At 52.8% G+C, this 19,667-nt stretch overlaps 2 protein-coding genes across 2 annotated transcripts in view; both read left to right on the top strand.

Annotated features, from left to right (window-relative positions):
* The first annotated feature begins 871 nt into the window (after window positions 1-871).
* CRIP1 (cysteine rich protein 1) lies at window positions 872-4,715 on the top strand. The gene is made up of 5 exons (XM_061451800.1): window positions 872-1,016; window positions 3,630-3,724; window positions 3,828-3,885; window positions 3,982-4,029; window positions 4,369-4,715. Exons 1-4 carry the CDS (start codon window positions 977-979, stop codon window positions 4,020-4,022), a joined length of 234 nt encoding a protein of 77 aa, XP_061307784.1. The 5' UTR covers window positions 872-976; the 3' UTR covers window positions 4,023-4,029; window positions 4,369-4,715.
* An 8,783-nt stretch (window positions 4,716-13,498) lies between these two features.
* Window positions 13,499-19,667, top strand: part of TEDC1 (tubulin epsilon and delta complex 1) — a 78,058-nt gene continuing 71,889 nt past the window's right edge. The window contains exons 1-2 of the mRNA XM_061451796.1: window positions 13,499-13,630; window positions 14,587-14,665. Of these exons, the coding sequence (XP_061307780.1) occupies window positions 13,499-13,630; window positions 14,587-14,665 (211 nt within the window). The remainder of the gene's footprint in view (window positions 13,631-14,586; window positions 14,666-19,667) is intronic.

The following is a 19,667-nucleotide window of genomic DNA, read 5'->3' as shown; positions in this document are numbered from 1 at the left end:
CACCCACGGGCGGGCTCCGGTGTCAATAGGGCCCTGTTTGGGCAGGCGAAGGGTGCCCTGCATTTCGGGAGGCAGACACTAGGCGTCCTGGCGCTGGGTTTCACAAGCCCTCATGACCTTCCCAGAACAGCAACGTGCCCTGGGGAGGATTGTTTCATACAAAACAGACCTTTGGATAGGCTTTTCATTTCCTTCACAGCCAAGCATGAAGGAACAGCAAGTCCTCGCTCCTAATAAAATGACAACAGTCAGCGACGTAGATGGGTTGGCTCTCGACAGTGAGTGGAGCCATGTCCCGCACCCACGCCATTCCTCAGGTCCTGCAGCGGGAGTTACAGCCATATGTCTCTCTTCTGCTTCGCCTCGTACCCCAAACTTCCCCATGGGCAGAACACCCCACCTGAGGGTCGACTTTTACACTGTCTTGGGAGAAAACAGACCTGTGCTCCGAGGGGATGAACCCTGGTGGTCAGTACCCCATGTATCCGGAAGTGTGATTGACAAATGCCAATCACACCCCAGCGCCGCTCAGAGTGGGGCTGAGCCACCCATACCGCACAAGCATGGGCAGGGAGCAGGTAGGGAGCCAGGGTGCAGCGAATCGGGGTGCAGACAGGGCACGGCTGGAAAGCGTGGAGTGTGCAGGGGGTATTGAGCGCAGTGGATGTAGGGGTGCAAGGGGTGCAAGGGCTGCAGGATGCAAAGGGCATGCAGGTGAAACGGGTGGAAGGGTTGCAGGAAGCGCAGGTGGAGGGACTGCAGAGGCAAGGGGTGCAGAGGTGCCAGGGGTGCCAGCCCCGCCCCGGGGCACCCGGCAGGGCTGTGCTCCGCGCTCGTGCCTCCAGCTGCGGGCGGGGCCGCACATCTGGGCGGGGCGGGGCGGGGCGGGGCGGGCGGGCAGTGACCCTGGCGGACTCAGAGCGGAGCATCCCACAGGCGGTGAGAGCGGAGCCCCGAGCCGAGGAGAGCCGAGACCATGCCCAAGTGCCCCCGCTGCCAAAAGGAGGTCTACTTCGGTAAGGGCTTCCCGCTACCTCCCGTCCCCCTCCACCCCTCGGGGTCCGCCGGGCTGCTTAAGCCGGGGTGCACTAACATTGCACCCCTCAGGGCTTCGGGTCCTCAGGCACCCTGGTGCTTACAGGTCCGTCTGCACCCAGCGCTGCAAGTCTGGGTACTCAGATGTCGTAGAACCCATCACCGCAAATTGATAGGGTGCCCCAAAGTTGTGCAGCCCTATGCAGTGGGTCCCTGGGGTGCCCTGGCTGGGTGGCCCTATAATGCACCCAAAGAGATGCTTTGCTGCAGGGAGTGGGCTGTGGTGGGTGGCCCAGCCTGCAGACAGGGTCATGGCACAACATGGGAGCTCAGCCCTGTTTCCTTCCTAGCATTGCCCACAGCCCCCTACCCGTTTGGAGCCCAAAAGCCCATCTGGTGCAGCCCACTGCTCTGAACGCCTGGGCAAGCAAGCAAGCACCTTCCCAAAGGCATGTTCCTGGGTCAGTGGGTTGCCCACATGTTGTCCTATGTGGTTTAGCAGAGTGAGGTGACTGCTCTGGGGCATTATTTTTAAACCACCATTACAGGCTAGTCATGAGTCTTACTGGGCTCACTGCAAACGAGACATAAGGGACCCAAGTACCGTCACTTTTGCTTGCTCTGCCATATTTCTGCTCTATTTACGTGTGTGTCCCAACTTCTGCCTGTGCTCTGCCAAAGAATCTGGAGGCTCAAGCACAGGGCTGCCTTCCCTGTCAAAGAGCTGTGTCTGTTAGTGATGCTCACCCTTGAGAGGTGTGCTGGGGCTGTCATGGGCGCTGGAGGGTGGCTGGGGATGTGGCTCCTGTGGTTGGGGAACACCACTTTGCCTGAACATGAGCTTGCCGCTTGCAGCCAGGCTTTGAGGTGGGGCTTTGGCACAACACAGTTCATGGCTCCCTCCTGCAAATGAGGGTCTTGGGACACCTCATTTACCCATGTGGCTTGGTATCAGGAGCTACCAAGGTGCTGGTGTCAGTGTCTGCCTTTCCCTGTGGATGGGCTTTGATCCCAGTCAGGGCAAGCTGGGTTTGCCATGCCTGCAGGTGCGGCTGTGGAGGTGCAGGTCTGGGGCTGTTTGACCAAGGAGGAGTTTGGCTCCGTGCTTATCAGGCTGCTCTTACGAAACCTCTCTGTTGGTGCAGAGGCTAAGGAGGGTTCAAAAGCTGCAGGAGGACCAAGCTCACTGCCTGATTTCTGTGCCTGCAGATAAGGACACGGGCAGAGGAGGCAGAGCAATCCCTGCTCCCGGGCACACTGGTGCTCTCAGAGCCTCGCGGTCCTGCTTGGCTGTGCCTTGGGCTGCTTTCAGCCAAATCATGTCTATAGAGAGCAGGGGTGAGGAGGAGACGATGCTGAGGACTGGGGATGGGGTTTGCAGGACCACCACAAGCTTTCCAGGGAAGCCTTGCCTGCATGGCTGAGGGCTGGAAGGGTCCCGTTGCAGTGAGCCTTGGCAGAGCTGCTGTCCAATGTTGGTACAAATACTTGTGTGAAAGGTGAGGAGGCTGAGCTCCTTCCAGTAACCCAGTGATGGGAGGGCTCTGCTGTGAGCCAGGCTCAGGGGGGCTACGTAGTAGGAAGACACTCTGGCCCCCGCAGGGCTGCGGGCACAGGAGGCTCTTTGTGGTGCTTGGGGATGGCAGCAGGGCTGCCTCATGACATTTGGGCACAGCCCGCGCTCCCACCTCTGCAGCTGCCAGCTTGCTTCTTGCATAAGCTGTTGTGGGCATATTTGGACTCCAAAGAAGAGATGCTTTAGGCTGCTGAGGCCTCTCCCCCGGGGCATGTTGTGCCAGCAGTGACCCTGTCCCATTGCTTGACATGCTTTTGGAGGCATGAGGAGAGTGCTCAGACGGGGCTCTGGTGGGGTTCCTGTGGAAAGCTCTGCCTTATCACTTAATAAATCTCCAAGAGTGCAGATGCCAATATGAAGAGCACGTGTGCCTGCAGAAAATACCTTCCTCCCCCACTGTGCTGCAATTAAAAACCAGTCCGTGTTTCTCCCTCTCTCTATAAATGTGTCCTGGCTGCAGCAAACAGCATGTTGTACCCCCCGCTGCTGCCTGAACCCCATCTAAGCTCCAGCCCCGCTCTGGTTTGCCATGGTGCATGGAGAATCAGAGCTGGGGCCAGAGATCTGGTGGCTGGAGGGAACTGGTTTGTGTTGGCAGGGTGCAGTGATGGCTTTGCCATCCTGATCCTTGCCAGCATCTCCCCTTCACCCCTGCCAACTCCAGTGATCACTTGGGCTCCAGACAGCTAGGGAGAAATTCACCCCCTTGCAGGCTGATATTGGAAGTGGGGACATCCTCAAATCCTTGGAAGATGGATACAACTCAGTCTGTCTGAATGGATGTGGCAATGTTCACTCTGGGCATGGCACTGCTGTTGCAGATCCTGGTGCCTGGATGTACACAGCAGTGTGTGTGCACAGCAAGCACTTGGGTTTGAAACATGGTGCCCTCTATCCTGGACAAATAGACTTGAGAAAATGCCCCAAAATATACACCTTCGGGCTGATGACAGGGAGGCCAGCTTGCCCAAACCAACTTGTTCAGTGCCTTGGCTAACCCATCTCCTTTCCGTGGCAGCCGAGAAGGTGACTTCTCTGGGGAAGGACTGGCACAGACCCTGCTTGAGATGCGAGAAATGTAACAAGACCCTGACATCTGGAGGCCATGCAGAGGTGAGGTTTGCTGCCCAGGAGGTCTCTGTCCCCTGCAGGTAGGGATGGGCAGAGGTAGAGACAAAGGGCGGTCAGGGCTGATGTTCTTTCTTTCTCCCTGCAGCATGACGGCAAGCCATACTGCAACCACCCCTGCTATGCCGCCTTGTTCGGGCCCAAAGGTAGGGTTGTTGTGGCTGGGGCTGTGAGGGAAAGGGGACTTGAGAGTCCTGTTGCTGCCCAGCGGTGATGCTGACTTGGCTCTGTCTCTCTTCCAGGGTTTGGCCGGGGAGGAGCCGAGAGCCACACATTCAAGTAAACCTCAGGTTGGTGCCTGCCCTTGGAGCTCCCCTCTGGCTCTAGCTCCATGGGCTGGCTGGGGCTGTCCTCCCCCAGGCGAGTGAGCAAGGCACATGTACCACGGTGTCTCTCTGGGCTGGCCGTGACGCCTGTGCTTCGGAGCAACCTGCTGGGTGCCAGCTCCTCCTCCCCACCAGCCCCAAACAATTGTCACCACCTGCTTAGCTCCAGCAGTGGATGCCAAAGGCTTTTGCTTTGTGGCCTGCCGGCAGAGACAGCCTGTCCTGGAGCACTGCTGTCCATGGGATGCCTCTGCTCCCTGCCCAGCCTGTCTTCATCTGCCCCTCTCTTCCATCCCTCTCCAGGTCTGACAGCCAAGGTTCCCAGCACAGCCTGAAGACAGCATAAACACACTGCGACAGACATGCATTTTTGATTTTAATTCACTCTGTACTAGACTAGCCCATTAAAAGCAATAAGTAACCAAGGCTAGGGCTGGTGTGGAGAGGGGCTCCGCTCCAGATGGAGCTCTGCTGGGATGGGGCGTTGGATGCCCTGCTGGACAGGAAATTTAGCCTGTATTGCTGAAGGCCACCTGGAGAGGAGACTGCACCCTTTCAGCCAAAACCCAGCCCTGCTTCTGGCACCCAGCTCTCATGGATGGGCCCACAGTTGTGTTCTTATTCTTTAATAAACCAAAAGATGCTTCCCCCATGTTGCAGCTGTGCTCTTTGTAACAGGGGTACTGTGGGACTTGCTTGCAAAACGCTTGCTGCTTGCTTGAAGACACCGTGTGATGGCTCCATGTGCTTTTGCTCCTGGTGTGTGCAGGGTCCTGCCCTTGGCTGTCCACCCCAGGTGCTGCCTGAGCCCTGAGGGGTGAGAACAGCACCCGGGTGCTGAGTGCGCTCCAAGGGAAAGGGATGATGGGTGTTGTGCCAGTGCTTGTCTGGGGTTGGGGTGTCCCTGAGCTCAGAGGGAAGGTCCTGCCCCACTCATAGCCTCACTGGGTCGGTGTCATGACATTTGCAGAAGTCTAGAGCACGGTGGTTCCTGCCGTGAGCCACCTCTTGTCACCTGTGGCTGTCACGGGGTTAATGCAGAGGCACGTAGTGCTGCTGGACAAGGGTCTGAGACCAGTGACCTGAGGTCTCTGAGGCACCCAGCAGCCTCCTGGCCATGTCCCAGCCCCTGGCAGTGCCTGCTGGAAAGCCATGCCCATGGGCAGCCCCCAGCTCTTTGCTTCTGGATCTGAGTTGGCACTTTGCAGCCCTCAGCTGAGGCAGCGAGGTGTCTTCCTAGGAGGTGGTTGATTGGAACATCAGGAAAACCTAGTATTTGCTGCTTCTGCTCTGAGCAGCCATATGAAAAGGCCAAGTTACTGGCATGGCAGAGCCAGCCTCCCTCAGTTGGGAAAGCAAAAGATGCAGTATTACAAAGTGAGGTCTGGCTCACGAGTGCTCTTCTCTTTCCCGTTTCAACCTCTGTGTGCTGCTTCAAGAGCAGCACTGACAGATGTAAAGCATGTTGACTTGAGGGATGTTTCTAAAATGGTTTCATAACCATGTCTTTTGTTAACCTGAACCACCCCATTTACATATTCAGACATACTTCACAACACAGTTTTTGTCTACAGTTTGTGCATACATTTCCTTAGGGACTTCTGTGTATCTTACTGTCACACCAGCCTTCCTGGGACTTGGCCAGAACCCTCAGGGGTCAGAGATACATCCAGAATCCAGTGTCAAAATCTTTGTTGTCAAAAGCAGCCCAGTCTGATGAGTATCTTAAAACATCCCGTGTGCTTGATGCCAAGAGTCTTTGCATTCACTAAGCACACTCCAGTGGGATAAACTCAAACAGCTGGCACTGCTTTGCCTCCCACCCAGTTAGCATAACAAATGCAGGCGTCTGTGTCAAAGGCAAATCCTGGCTATTGTTGTTTGGTCACCACCGCTGCTCCCAGCCAGCCAGAGCACATAGGGCTCCCTGCCCTCCCACTCCCACCACTGCTACCCTTGCCACCAGCCTCCTGGGAATGCCAGCGCCCACAGCTCCTGGCCAGCAAGACACAGTCCTGCTCTGCAGAGCCGCTGGCATGTAGCCCGCCCCTGGGGCTCTGGGACATGGCTTTCCTCTGTGAACTGGGCTTCAAAGCAAACTAGTGATATAATCCCAGCAGCCCTGAGCTACTGAGATAGCTTTTTACCCTCAGGATTAAAAATGATGGCAAGCACAAGCCTCGTCATCCTCTGGATTTGCGTGTGTCCAGCTGGAAAAGTGACCCATGAGTTGGGCTTCTGTTCTTTCCCAACAAGGTCCAGCACCAAAACTTTTCAGGAGCAGCTAATTCCAGATGCAAGGGTCCAAGCCAGTAGGGATGAGCAGCTACCAGTGAGAGGTATGGAAAAGCAGGTGCTGCACAGGGAGAGGCTGGGGCAGCCCAGCTCTCAGCTAAAGGCCCTTTCTGTGGGCAGAGGCCGGGGCAGGAGTCAGTGTGTTGCTGTTTGCAGTATACTGCCTGGGGCTGCTGAGTGCTTTGGTCCCTGCCACCGATTTGCACTGTAGGTGTGGTGGCTGGGGACGGCTCACTCTGCTCTGGGTGCACAGAGGGCTGTGGGGACTGAGCTGTGCCTGCAAAGGCACTAAACCTGGTCCTGGAGCTGTCCCACTCTGTGCTCCACATGGAGGAGGTTAAAAACTGGGGTCTTCCAAGCAAGATCTGGGGACAAGCCCTTGGGTATCGATTCCCAAAAAGCTCCTGAGCATCCTGTTTCTTTGTCGGCCCTGCTGTAGGCACTCCCACTGAGATGGTGTTTAGCCCCAGAACTTGCTGTAAGGATACTCCCCTCTGAGCTCTGTGCTTGTACAAGTCACACTCTCTGCCTTCTTCAGCCTTGATGCTGTGAGGTTGGGCAGTTCAGGCACAGGTTACATCCACAAGGAGCCTTGGTCAAAGAAAATACATGATAAATTGATTTTGTAAAACTTGCTTCAGCCTTTGGAGAGGAAGCAGGAACAGCTGTATCACATTTGGATAGGAAATCCGCGCCCAAGCTCTGCACTCCCCTCCGATGCGCACTGAGGCTCAGCAGCGGCCAGGGAGGTGAGCTGTCAGCAGACACAATCTTTTATCCATTGGACAGTAAATCTCCATGGCCTGGGGTGTGAGCTGTGCAGACAGGCAGCAGCGTGGCTTCCAGAACAGCTCATCTGAGGTGCTTTCAGCTCCCAGCCCTGGTGGGAGCTGCGGATGGACAGGAATGGTCCCTTCCCTTCCAGTATGGCAGCCATTGGTAGTGCTGCTCCTGTAACAAGGGAGCCAGTGAGAGCAGGATGCTCACGGAAAACACCATCTTCCTGAGCAGGCACAGGATGCTGGCTCGGTGGTGTGCCCTACCAGCTGTTTCCACCTCTCGAGGCAGACAGCAGACCCTTGGCAGGTGGCTGGCAGCCCCCATGTCCCACCTGGTCACCAGACAGCAGCCATGGGGTTATTACTCCTATCACAGGTAGGGTCAGGGCACTGCCCCAGTCCCGAGGTGCTCCTCTGGGACAGCAAAAGGTGGTGGTGGTGTGGTGATACCCATATTTGTTAACCTGAAACCCAACCATTGCTGACCCCAGAGGAAGAAGCTGTGCTTTCTCTGCCCTTATCTCGGAAGCTTGGGCTGAGATCAGTGAAGTTTGTGGATTGTTGAGCTATGGTTGCTATAAACACTTCATCACTGTGACAAAAAAAACAAACATCACCACCAATTCTCTGGCAGCTGGGTGTGGGTGAGCCCAAATGCTCTGAGGTGGGGAAGCAGAAGAGGGTTTGGCAAAGGACAGGAAATAGCATGGGTTCAGAAACTGAACGGCTGCTGCTCTCCACCCTGGTTCTGCGGCTTTCTGTACAGAAGAGAAAAGGGGAGGAGGGGAGAAAGAGGTCTGGGGAAGTCTTTCAGCTGATCTATAAGAGGTGTGGATCTTACTTTAGCCCCCAGTGCTGAATAGTGCAGGCAGGAGGGGCTGGTGTGGGTTGCCTGGCCTTGAGTCTTTCTCCCAGCACAGATTGGACAGACCTTAATCCAAAGCAGGGGACAGATGCATGCCTAAGCCTGCAGCTGGCAAGGGGAGAGGGGCGGCTTAGGCTGGAAGCCTCACAGCAGGGTGCTGCCCTCAGCATCGTTCCCTAGGGCTGTCCTTAGCGAAAGCAGCAGCCACAGCTTGGGGACATGGCTGTGTCTTGCCAGCATGGCGACAGCAGCAAGCTGCAGCGTACATCTGGGCTAACATGTGCTGGGTTTGGTTCAACACTGCCTCGCTGAGATGCCAGTGGTGCCACCCCGCCAGCACTGATGGGGACACTGATATGTCACCTTTGGCGTTTCCCTTGCGGTGGTTCTGTGTCTTATCCGGGCAGTCTCCAGTGCCTTGTGGACACAGGAGCCCCTGCACACAGGTGAGGCCAGGCACCTGCCATGGGTTGGTGACAAGTTTGTTTTCCTGCCGATGTGTTTCTGCAAATAAAGCTGTGCCCCTTCCAGGGACAGGCAGGACCGGGGAGCATGTCATGGGGGCTGTGGCTGCAGCAAGTTCCTGCTCTTTGTTGTGTGGGGCTCCTGGGGACAAAGCTGGTCTGTAACTGGGTGATATCCAGCTCACTACTGCTTTGGATATTTCTAAGGCTGGTTTGTGTTAAGCTCAAAGAGCTCTGGTATCTTTTAGGTCAAGAAAGTGTCTGCCCATCACCTAACACCTCACAAATCTGCCTGCTTATCCAGGCAATGGGAAGAGGGTCCATGCAGCTGATGCTGGGCAGCAGGAATTCTGCAAGCTTGCACAGCAACGTGGGGCTTCCTGGCCCAGCTTTGCAAAGCAGTTTGTTGGGGAAACTCCATCTCACCAGCGGAAACAGCTTTGCAGAGCTGGCAAAGAGGGAGTCAAACCTTGTTCCTCATGGGGAACAACAACCCCAACAAATACTGAAGCAACTGAAGACACTGAAGTCAGAGGGGCTCTGGGTAAGGGAGATGGCAAGGGCATAACAAGAAGTGGACAAGACCATGGTACTGGAGTCTGAGGCCTAGTCAGGGAGCAAGGGGAGGAGGGGACAGGTGGTACCACCATCACCCCAACCCCGGTGCTGAAGATCCAGTGAGGAGCTGACTGCGAAGAGCCCTGGGTGGCTTTCCCCAGCAAGGAGCCCAAGAAGAAAAGTTGGCATCAGGCACTAGAGCTGCTTTTTACTTTGACAACTCTTGTATTATTTTCAAGGAAAGAGAGAGAGGGAAGGATGTAGGAAAGAGCTTCCCACCAAAGCCACTTTCTTTGGTGAGTTTTGTGTTGAAGGCCCAGGGGAGAAAATGACAGAGGGAGTTACCCTTGACGCAGAGAACTGTCAACTTAGCTATTTAAGTACAAAGGGTGAAACTCCTGAGAACAGAGAACTGCAAGACCTCAGATTTTGTTTTCCTAATCCTTCTCAGTTCACTTATCATACTGAAAGTGCAGACCCTGTATCAGAGGGCCTGAAGCGCCAATGCCTGTCTTAAGTACCCAACTGCTGGGAGATGACCTTGAATTTTGGTGCTACAGCCCACTCACATGCCTATTGCAGACTAATTCACTGTGTCCAGGAAAACCTGGACTAGAGCACTTTTGCAGCTGCTGTGTAGCTGTTGCAGTCACGGATCCAGTGATGTGTAACTGTTACATGATGCAACTCGGTGTGCTGAAAGTATGCTGGCCAAGCCAGCAATACCAGTGCCCCTTGCACCCACTGGTGAAGATAGTGCCAGGAGGCAGCTTGCTGCCCTCTGCCAAGAAGGTGCCTATTTGTGACCCAGGGTGGGCAGTCTAAAAGCCACCATTTTCTCCCCAGCCAGGGGGGTGCTGCTCAGCCGATGGAGACAAGAGTCCACAATGGATCATCATCACCAGATGTGATCTGTGCCTGGTGGGAGCTGTTATCCCTGACCCTTCCCCAGGCGGTGTGGGGCCTGCCCCACTAGGTGTTCTCAGCCCTGTGCTGCTCTGCTACTTCCTGCTGGCATGATGTTCTCCCTGCTGCCAGGCTTGGTGTCCCAGCGAGGGGACAGAGAGTGTGTGTATAAAAGAGACAGGAGCACATCGGGAAGGAGCTGGAAATGGTGCAGCCTGCATGATCTGCTCAGGTTGTGTAATGCTGTGGCCATCCAAAACCTCCCTCATGTGGGCAGGGAGAGCAGCTGTGATCTGCTCTGATTTTTGCTCAGCCATCTGAGCAGGGGAGGAGAGAGGACAGGAGAGGAGAAGAGCGAGGAGCTCTGGCTGCCGGGGCTGGCGGCGGAGCGTGGGAAGCACCGATGCATGGCCTGGGACCTGGCCTGGAGACAGGCTGGCTCCTGCCTGTGCCTTCACAGGGATAAAACCATGAAAAGCATAATAAAAATAAAAGAGCAAAGGGTTTGTTTTCCCAGGAGGAGAGCTCACACCTTTGGCTTGGCAGAGCTGGGCCAAGGTGACATCAGGAAGCTGTGCTGCTGCTGGAGCAAGCAGAGATTGTCGCTATCGCATACAATCTGCATGAGGCAATGAGAGGCCACCGTCATCTCTGGCAACGGCCACAAACAGTGGGGCTGTCTGCGGCGGTGGGTTGCCATGGCACAAGCGAAAACAGGCGTCCTCAGACCCGGCTGAGTCACCCAGGGCGGAAGTGACCCCAGCTGACACATCGTGCTGAAGACGGCCAGCTCCGAGGCTGTGCAGCATCACATGAGCCCTGGGAACTGAGGGAGGGCGAAGTCGGGTGACTTCTCCCCAGCAGGAGCATCCCTGGCCTCTCACAATGTGCCTGGACCTTCCCTTCTCATTGTGGTCCCTACTGCCGTGCTTACTGCTGGGGCAACTCACAGCTTGTCGCCTCCCAAAACTGCCCCAGTGCCGTGGCAGAGCTGAGGGACCCAGAGAAGCAGCCAGGCAGGTTGAGCCAATGAGCCAGCCCCATCCTGCTATACAGAGGACCCTGGAGGCTTGCACTGGTCTCCAGTAACCTCCCATGTGCATAAAGTGACATCAGAGCAGTGTGCTGACATCAGCCAGTAATTGCTTGTTTGCATCTGTCAGTCCCTGTGGCACCAGGGCTCAGGACAGGTGAGCTGAGGGTGGCCTGGATGCAGTGAGGCAGAGGCTCTGCTGCCAGTGAAATGGCATCGCCACCCCTGCTAGGACAGCATGCTGTATGCTGTCGCACTGTCACCTCCTTTGTCTTGTCCACAGCACAAGGTCAATCTCTACAGCAGGAAACCATTGCCTTCCCATCGGTTTCTCCCATCCTGGGAAAACCGCCCAGGCAGCCGGCAGAGCAGATAAGTGGGGCCTCGTGTGCTGGGACTGAGCCCCTGCTGCGCCGCAGCGTGCCGCGCTGGAGAGGCTGGGATTTGCTGCCTGGCGTCCAACTTGCCCGTGGCTGGGTGCCAACCGTCTGCAGCACCAGGCATCTGGTGTCAGCCGCACCCACGGTGCTGCGTGCCGAGGGAGCTGTGGGGCCGAGGACTGGGGGATGATGGCCGGGAAGGCGGCCAGCCTAACTTTGGGGCGCCACAGGGCTGGTCTGGTCAGTGGGATGGAGAGCTCTATGGGGGCTGTTGGCGTACCCGGATGGTGTGCATCCCAGCTGCTGCTCCTGTGCTGAGTGATGATGCTTACTGAACTGGGGGACAGGAACCCAGAGAGGAGGTGATGGGGAGAACCAACCAGCAGTGCGTGCACTGGGTGCTGCAGGAGAGCCCTTGTCTAGTCAGCGGCAAAGCAGGCAGCTGCCCTGGGGAGTAAAGGCCTGGACAAAGGAATGTGTGTGGGGACAGGGATGGCTTTGAGCAGAGTTTATGGAATGGTCAAGAAAACACAGGAAATTGGCTCCAGCTGAAGGTCCTCCGGCCTGAAGGCTGCAGTGAGGATGGGAAAATAGACAAGCAATGTGTCATGGAGGGACCAGACAGCACCCGATAGCAGCAAGGTATGGAAAGCTGAGAAGGTTGCCAAAGACAGCAGAGGATTATCCAGGTCCGATAAGGCTCTAGGAAATAAAAAAAAAGGACTTTATGGGCTGTTGGGAACCAAAGGCAAGGAACCGTATGGAGATGCCAAACCTGTTAGGAAGGAGAGCAAACAAGCGGATAGAGATTGCTGAGCTAGAGCTGGATGAGGAATAAGGAAAATGCTTTCCAGGCCATTAGGAACAAGGGAGGATGTGAGACAACAGCTGCTAGAGAAGATATTTTAAAATCCTTAAGGCTGGATATCTCACACCCAGGGGTCCTTGCAGGGCTGGCTGGAGCAGCAGCCTGGATCTGCGGGACTGGGAGAGGACTAATGCAGTACTCGGTATCAGAAGCGGCTGTGCTCCCTGGCACAGGGGTGGGAGAGACAGCAACCAGAGGGAAAGAGTGCAAACGCAGTTCACATTAGCTGAAGGTCTTGTTGGACCGGTGTGATTTCTCTCCCCATTGCAAGCAGCCGTCTGGCTGCAAGAGGTTGTTCCATAGGTGGAAGGAATTTCACAGGTTGTTTCATGGTGTTCAGATGTTGGAAAAAGGAAAAGCATCACACTATATCCATGGATAGTACATTAAATGGGTTATGAACTAGGTACTTGGCCAAGAAACCATCAGTGGGGGTTTCTAGCAGATTTAATGTATAGGCTTAGGCAGGGTCCCTGCTGTGTGAGTGGAGCAGACCAGCGCCGCTGGCATGCTCTGGTGGTGGTCCCTCTATAAGGACCAGAGCAGGAATCCATCCATGGCCAGGTTTTGGCCATATAAACGCTGGCCAAGATGTGGACTTTCCATCTCAGTAATTCAGGCTATCTCCCAGGCGGCAGAACCACTTCTTCCTGCTGTCCGCCCTGGGGTTAACCCCTGGGATTGCTTCAGTCAAGAGTTTACACGTGCCGGGGGACCCGAGCTGCCTGCATCATGCCTCACTGAACTGAGAGGAAGGCGGGAAGCCGGGGATTGGAGCCGGTACCCTGCTGCCAGACCGCGCACTCTCCCATCGCCCGGGAAACCGTTTCTCGGTCTGACAGCAGCAGAGCCGTACGTTTAGGGGAACCGGAACGGGTTTTGCAGTAACTCTTTCGGCCAGGACGGGAGGGGAAGCTTGCAGCCTCGCTCGGCGGTTTTGGCTGGGGGCGACACAGCCGTGGCTGGCGGTGAGCCTGCTCCTGGGCACTCCCCTCCCGGCTGCGGGTCCATCCCCGGGGAGGGAGGCGCGGGTCCGGGGGCGCGAGCACCGGTACCACCGCGGCGAGGCCGGCCCGGCTGGCTGAGCCCCGCTCGCCGCGCGCCCCGCGCATGTCGCCCCCACGCGGCGCAGCGGCCGGCAGTTCAGTGCTTCCGCCCAGCCGCCAGGGGGCACCGTAGCGGGTGGGCTCAGCCGAATAGCGGGAAAGAGCCGTGCCGCTGCACTGCGCATGTGTCCGGCGCGCCCTGGCAGAGGGCGGGAAGCGGCGGCGGGCGATGTGAGGAGATGCGGCGGCAGCGCCAGCAGCGGGGCCGGTCACTGCCGGGCGCTGTCGGGGCGCTGTGCCGGGCTCTGCCGCCCTGCGCGCGGCCCGCCCCCGACACCCTCCGCTGCGCCAAGTTCGACCGGCCGCAGGCGGTGAGCGCGGGCTGCTCCGGAACACCCTTCACTGGCGGCCCCCGCTGTTGTCCAGCGACCGACCCCTCTGCGCCCTCGGGGGCGGGCCTGGTGCGGGGACGGCGCCGTGGCTGGGCAGGGATATCCGTGCCGGACCTGGTCCCGGGTGGGAGGGACGGGGACACCCGAGTGGGACCGAGGGGCTGAGGGGGGGACGCACCTCCGTGTGGGCCCAAACCGTTGTGTGACTGTCCGCAAACTTGCGGCACCTGAAGCGGCTTTATTGTACTGTGGCTTTAACTTAAAGCTTGGTGTTTCACTGTGGTCTGCGGCACCGTCCTAGGGTCACTTCAGGCTCGCTCCCCTTTACACCAGCTTGGGGCTTTGCATCAGGGCTTTACAGGGTGATGCTCGCAGGGCTTCCAGCTTGCACACAGGGTGCTCCCCTTGCTCAGTTACCCATTTTAAGCATTTTACAAGTGTTGACTGAAATTCCAACTGTAAGAATCACTGCTTCAGTGTGTCAATGTGCTCCCCTTTAGTGGCCAAGAAGTGATTTCTAGGTCCAACTCCTTTTGTGCTGCCTCTTTGTGAGTTTTTGATACTATCACTGTCAGATCTTTAGAGTGTCTTCGAGTACTAGTTTGACTATGGACAAGTTGTGCCATATGTGGTTATATCAGGGCAGATACTTTGGAAGCTGTGCTTATGTATGCATGTGCCTCAAAGTAGAAGTGCTGGGTCTTGCTGTACAGCCAGCATTAGCAGCCCTTCTCTTTCTGAGTACACCTCACTGTAGGTTGTGTTCAGAAGACAGCTAATATGTGAACCTGCCTCATCCAACAGTGTTGGCAGGATGCAGGTGTGCTCTTTTGATTAACTGCTGATGTTCAGATACAGGCTTAATTGCCTGATTAAGACTAAATATGTGGCATGTATTTTGCCTGCTCATCTTCTCCCACTCCTCTCTTTTGCAGAGCTTGGATTTATGGAAGCTGCTCTACACTCTTCTGAAACAAATTCATGGACACAAGTGGGTAGAGTCTGATGCCATAGGTAACATAGTCTGGCTGGCTGGCTGTGCTTTCCATCTGTCCCAGGGAAGTACTGAGACTGGTTTTGTAGCACATCTTTTGCCCCTTGGTTCCTCTCAGGAGTAGTCTGTTTTGTAGACCTGTGCCACCAACTTCCTATTACATAACAGCTGTGCAGGCAGGTTTACGTCTCTGGCTTGCTTTATCCGTGAAACTGGGATGTCCTTGTGTCTGCTAGAAGCTCCTGTTTCCCTTTGACACTTTATCACAGGTAAATCTCTCCAGTGATCTTACGCATTCTCAGCATCTGCAGAGATAATTGCAGAAATTGATTTGTTTTTCATTAGATTCCTTCTTTTCCCCATTCCACTTATGACGTGATTCTGTGGTTAATTTTCAGTCAGGTCCTATGTTAGGTCTGTGAACTGTAGCATATCTCCTAAACGGTAGAACCGCTTCTACCCAACTGTCCTTCGAAGAGTTAATCCCTGGGATTGGTTCGGTTAAGAGTTTATACATGGCTGGGGACCTGAGCTGCCTGCATCACACCCTGTTGAACTGAGAGGAAGGTGGGAAGCTGGGTATTGGAGCTGATCCCCTGCCACCAAAACTGTGAGTTATATGAGCCATATACCCAGGAAGGAGGTGGACCTGTTGGGGTGAGTACAGAGGAGGGCCATGAAGATGTGCTGAGAGTTGGAGCACCTTTCCTGTGAAGGCAGGCTGAGAGAGGTGGGGCTCTCGAGAACGTTCTGGGGAGACCTTAGAGCACTTTCCAGTACATAAAGGGAGCATACAAGAAAGCTGGAGAGGGACCTTTTACAAGGGCCTGTAGGGATAGGACAAGGGGCAATGGCTTTAAGCTGAAAGCGGATAGATTCAGGTTAGATATTAGGAAGAAATTGTTTACTGTGAGAGTGGTGAGGCACTGGCACAGGTTGCCCTGAGAAGCTGTGGCTACTCCATCCCTGGCAGTGCTCAAGACCAGGTTGGGCGGCGTTTTGAGCAACCTGGCCTAGTGGAAGGTGCCTCTGCCCATGGCAGGGAGATGGAACTGAATGATCTTCAGCGACCCTTCCAACCCAAACTATTCTATGATAAAGGCAGTGTTTTGGATTGAAGTTCTAGACAAAAAGTGTGTGATTATTTTAGAGGGACCATGAATATCTATGGACAGGGCCACTGCTTCAGAGGGAAGCTGACTATAGGTTGGCTTCTCACAATCACAGAGCACTATTTACTTAAATGTATGCTATTCCAACTGCAATACTCTTCAGACTTCTCTCCTGAAAGATGTCTATCTAGAGCCCTTTCTTTGTCAGAGGAAGTTTTGAGAACAGAATTCTCTGTCATGGATAAAGGTCTCAGACCAAAATCACTTAAAATCCACTTCTGCCTTTGAAAGCAAAGAAACCTAAACGACACTGTTTAAGCCCCTGAAGAGCCGGGAATCTGATGGCTCTTTAAGCAGAGTTAAAAAAGGCTAAGCATTATGGAGTGTGGAGCAAAACCAGCATAGTTTTGGTGGTAGCTCAGCAGGAAATCAGCATGGTTCAGTGTTACTCACAGGACTGCTATTTTTCATTTGGCTGTTTTTGCTTTTCTATCATACACAATCTGCTGTGTACTGGTAAGTCTATTGGCTGTCTCCTGCAGCTTTGTAGCGTGGTCCTGCACAAGTGCAACCTTGCTGAATCCTGGCTGCTCCCATGTTATTTGCTTGTCACATTTGGAGACAGGATTTCCACATGTGTGTGGCAGGTTGCTGACTAGAGAGAGCAAATGCAGCTTCTGATGGTGGATTGCACGGTAGGAATTTGTGGTTCTGCTCAGAACTGCTGAGCTGATTTTTAAGAAACTTGCTTAGTCACAACGTGGTGATTAAAGCTGAAATTCAGGTTGGAGAGCCATACTGTTTTTCAAATTACACTAATTACCTTTGCTCGGCCAAGTGAATGAGTTGTCTGCTGTGAATGCGATCAGTATTTTACTGCTTTCCTTCTCTGTCCCTGCTCTGGAGCACTTATGGTCTTTCATGTATTTATTTCATGTAAGTGAAGTGGAGCCTTGGGCATAGGGACTAAATAACTTTCTCTGGTTTGTTATAGGATCCCATTGCACATCAAAAAATTGAAATGAATTTCCCTAATCCAAGTCTAGTGCTTTAGCCCATGGATCAGGCTTTCCTGTCTTTGCTCTTTTTGTACAACCTCTTAATTTTCCTAATTAAAACAAAGAGAGCAGCAATTGCCAGATCCCAGAAGAGGACTTTGAAGACTCCTTCAGTATAAGGGTTATTATGTGCATAGGAACAACCTTCTGGAAAAGAGAAGCCATACTCACATTGTGCTGTACCCTTTTTCTAGAGGAAACACTAACCTCTGACCTGTAGTCCGCATGTTGTTGCAGTCGCAGTGGTGGTTCTTGCTACTCTGTAAACTGAGACCTACATTTCAAGGACCGTGTGCTAGATGTTGGACCCTTTGCAGTTGCAAGGTGGTATAAGCAAGCAGTGTGAGGCAGGGACAGAATGCTCTTACAGATTTTGCCCATAGAAAAAATTTCTCCTTGATGTGGCAAGTCCTTTTTGTCAAGTGACTTTTGAGGTTGCACCGCAGCGTGCGTTTCTGTTTTGAGTTAGTAGTTTCATTAGTCTGTTTTTGAGCTGACCTTGTCATATAGGTGAATTTTAGAGGAGATTAAAATTTACTTTGAATACAACAGCTGCTAGTTGTTCCCTTCTTATGTTGTCATGTTGTTCAGGAAAACTTTCTGCACCATGTTTTTAAATGGTTGATGTATTTCATTGCCTAGGTAGGGGAAAATAAAGTCTTTGAAAAATCACATATGAAAAAAAAAAAAGCCCCATACAGTTTGTTGTTTTTAAATGTATGAACTATTCTTGCGAAAAGAAACCAGAAGCCCCAGCCAGTGGTTATAAAATTCTGCAAATGGCTCTTGATTTCTTGTTTTGGAAAAAATTTTCTTCACACAGTGAAAAGCATTTACTGTAAACTTTGGTGGGAAGCTGTTAATCCAGCCCCTTAAACATGTTAGAACAATGGGTCTCTCATCAGAGGAGTACGAGTCCGAGTAAGCTGTGTAGTAGTACTCCAGGCTAGTCATGATCAGTGGTTTCTTGCTGCTCACTCTTCACAGAGGCTGAGAGCTGATGGACTTGGTTAACAACCTGACAGCCACAGCAGGTAGCAGTGCTATGTATGCACTTAAATAGCTGGAGGAAATGTTTCTTTTCTGGAGGTGCCATTCAGTTTTTATAGTATGGGAAAGAGGTCTAGAGCTGCAATATATTTTTGTGTGTTTGACAAATGAAGCAGAAAATTTTTTTCTGCAGCAATAGTTTCTCATCATACCACTACCTATGCAGGTGTTTCTTGCCTGAGTGCATGCAGTAATGTATCTGTGTGTTCTTGTACTTGATTTAGTTCCCTTCCATTTTAGCCTGCCAGGATAATGCATAACCCTTATTTGAATATCATGCTGTAATTCACTGAATATATTCTGCAGGATTCATAAAGCAGAACAGCACAGCTTGAGTATAGTCTTAAGAGGGCTTCATCCACAGCTTGGTCTTACTTGCTGAATATAATAAATAATATGCATGCAGAAGGTGTTTGGTTGAAAGGACTGTGTGGTTCTTTCTCTATAAATTGCCCAGTCCTAATGGAATGCCATAAGATGTCAAAGAGGAGGTGTTTTGAGTGACTGGTGTTATCTGATATGTGAGTGATGGGGTTTCTTTTCTTCTCTTGGCTGCACATTATGGACAAATCCATCTTGGTACTTCTGTAGCCTCTGCTGCCATTTATCTGAGTGCTTTAGAGATGAGGAAAGTGATTTCTATAAGGTTATGGAAAGGCTCTTTGAGCCCCAGTTCCATACCCATGCTTTCACTACTCGCCCACAATTCCTGCCTCATACTCACACTAATCACACTCCCTCATGCAGAGGGAGAAGTGAAATAGGGGGAGATAAAGGGCCAGAGCAACACAGTAATTCAGGTGGCAAATTGCCTGCATGGATCTGGTCCTGAGTGGTATATCAGAGCAGAGAAATGCACCTGGCTTGCTCTATTCCTTTTCTTTGATAGGTGATTTCTTGTGAAGCTTCCTGAACTGCAGATGGCAGTATGTGATGCTGGTTTGCTTTGAAAAAGGAGGAAAGTGTGTACTGATCTTCCTTTTGGAGCATTTCTCCCTTTACCTGTTACGGCAGTTCCTTTTTTGACAAATACAGGAAGAAAAGGAAAGGGCAACATGAAAACCTAGCTCACGTGAGAATATTCAAGAGGGATCAAAATAAAAACTAATATCTGAGAGATCTCCCTGTACTTAAAGGATTATATTACTTAGCAAGATTTTTAGCAAACCACAGGCATTTCTGCCACTCTGACATTGTGAAAGTAAGCTGCTTGTTTTTACATTCACAGGTTCTGCAGAAAGAACAAGCAAAGTGATTCAGGTGTTTGGATTTCTTTTTTGTGTCTGTAATGCAGAAACAGGCTAGGTTTAAACCCAGTTGTACAGCTGTCATGCATCTCTGCAGAAGCTCTGCTATGCAAAACGCTATTACTGCAAAAATTATTGTTACTTTTGTGTCTGTTACTGTACCTTTTTTATGAAACCCTACAGAAATACTGAAGCATTACACTGGAAAAAGGAGAGTAGCTTTATTCCTTACTTTGTAAAAATGCTTAAACTGGATCAAATTGGAGGTTGCTCTAGCTTCATCCAGCTGTTCCAGCTGTCAGAAGTGGATGCCCAGGGGAAAGAGCGAAAATAGAACAATTCTTTCAGAGGAGTATTTTTTCAACCTCCAGTAATTTACATCTCAGTTGTCCTAAACCATAAAGGTTGTCTTTGCATTTCATAAGCTTCCATGCATTTCATAAGCTTCCATGCACTTCTATTCTGTCAGTCAAGTTCCTCTGTGAACCTGTGTAACTCTCAGTATCCATAGTGTCTCATGGCCAGAAATTTCAGGGCTTTGCTGCATGTGTTGAG

Source organism: Pezoporus flaviventris, unplaced genomic scaffold, assembly GCF_033815535.1.
Source record: "Pezoporus flaviventris isolate CSIRO_AGI_PZ_B2104156 unplaced genomic scaffold, CSIRO_AGI_Pfla_v1 ptg000013l, whole genome shotgun sequence".
Classification (NCBI taxonomy): domain Eukaryota; kingdom Metazoa; phylum Chordata; class Aves; order Psittaciformes; family Psittacidae; genus Pezoporus; species Pezoporus flaviventris.
This window is presented reverse-complemented; position numbering and strand designations above follow the sequence as displayed.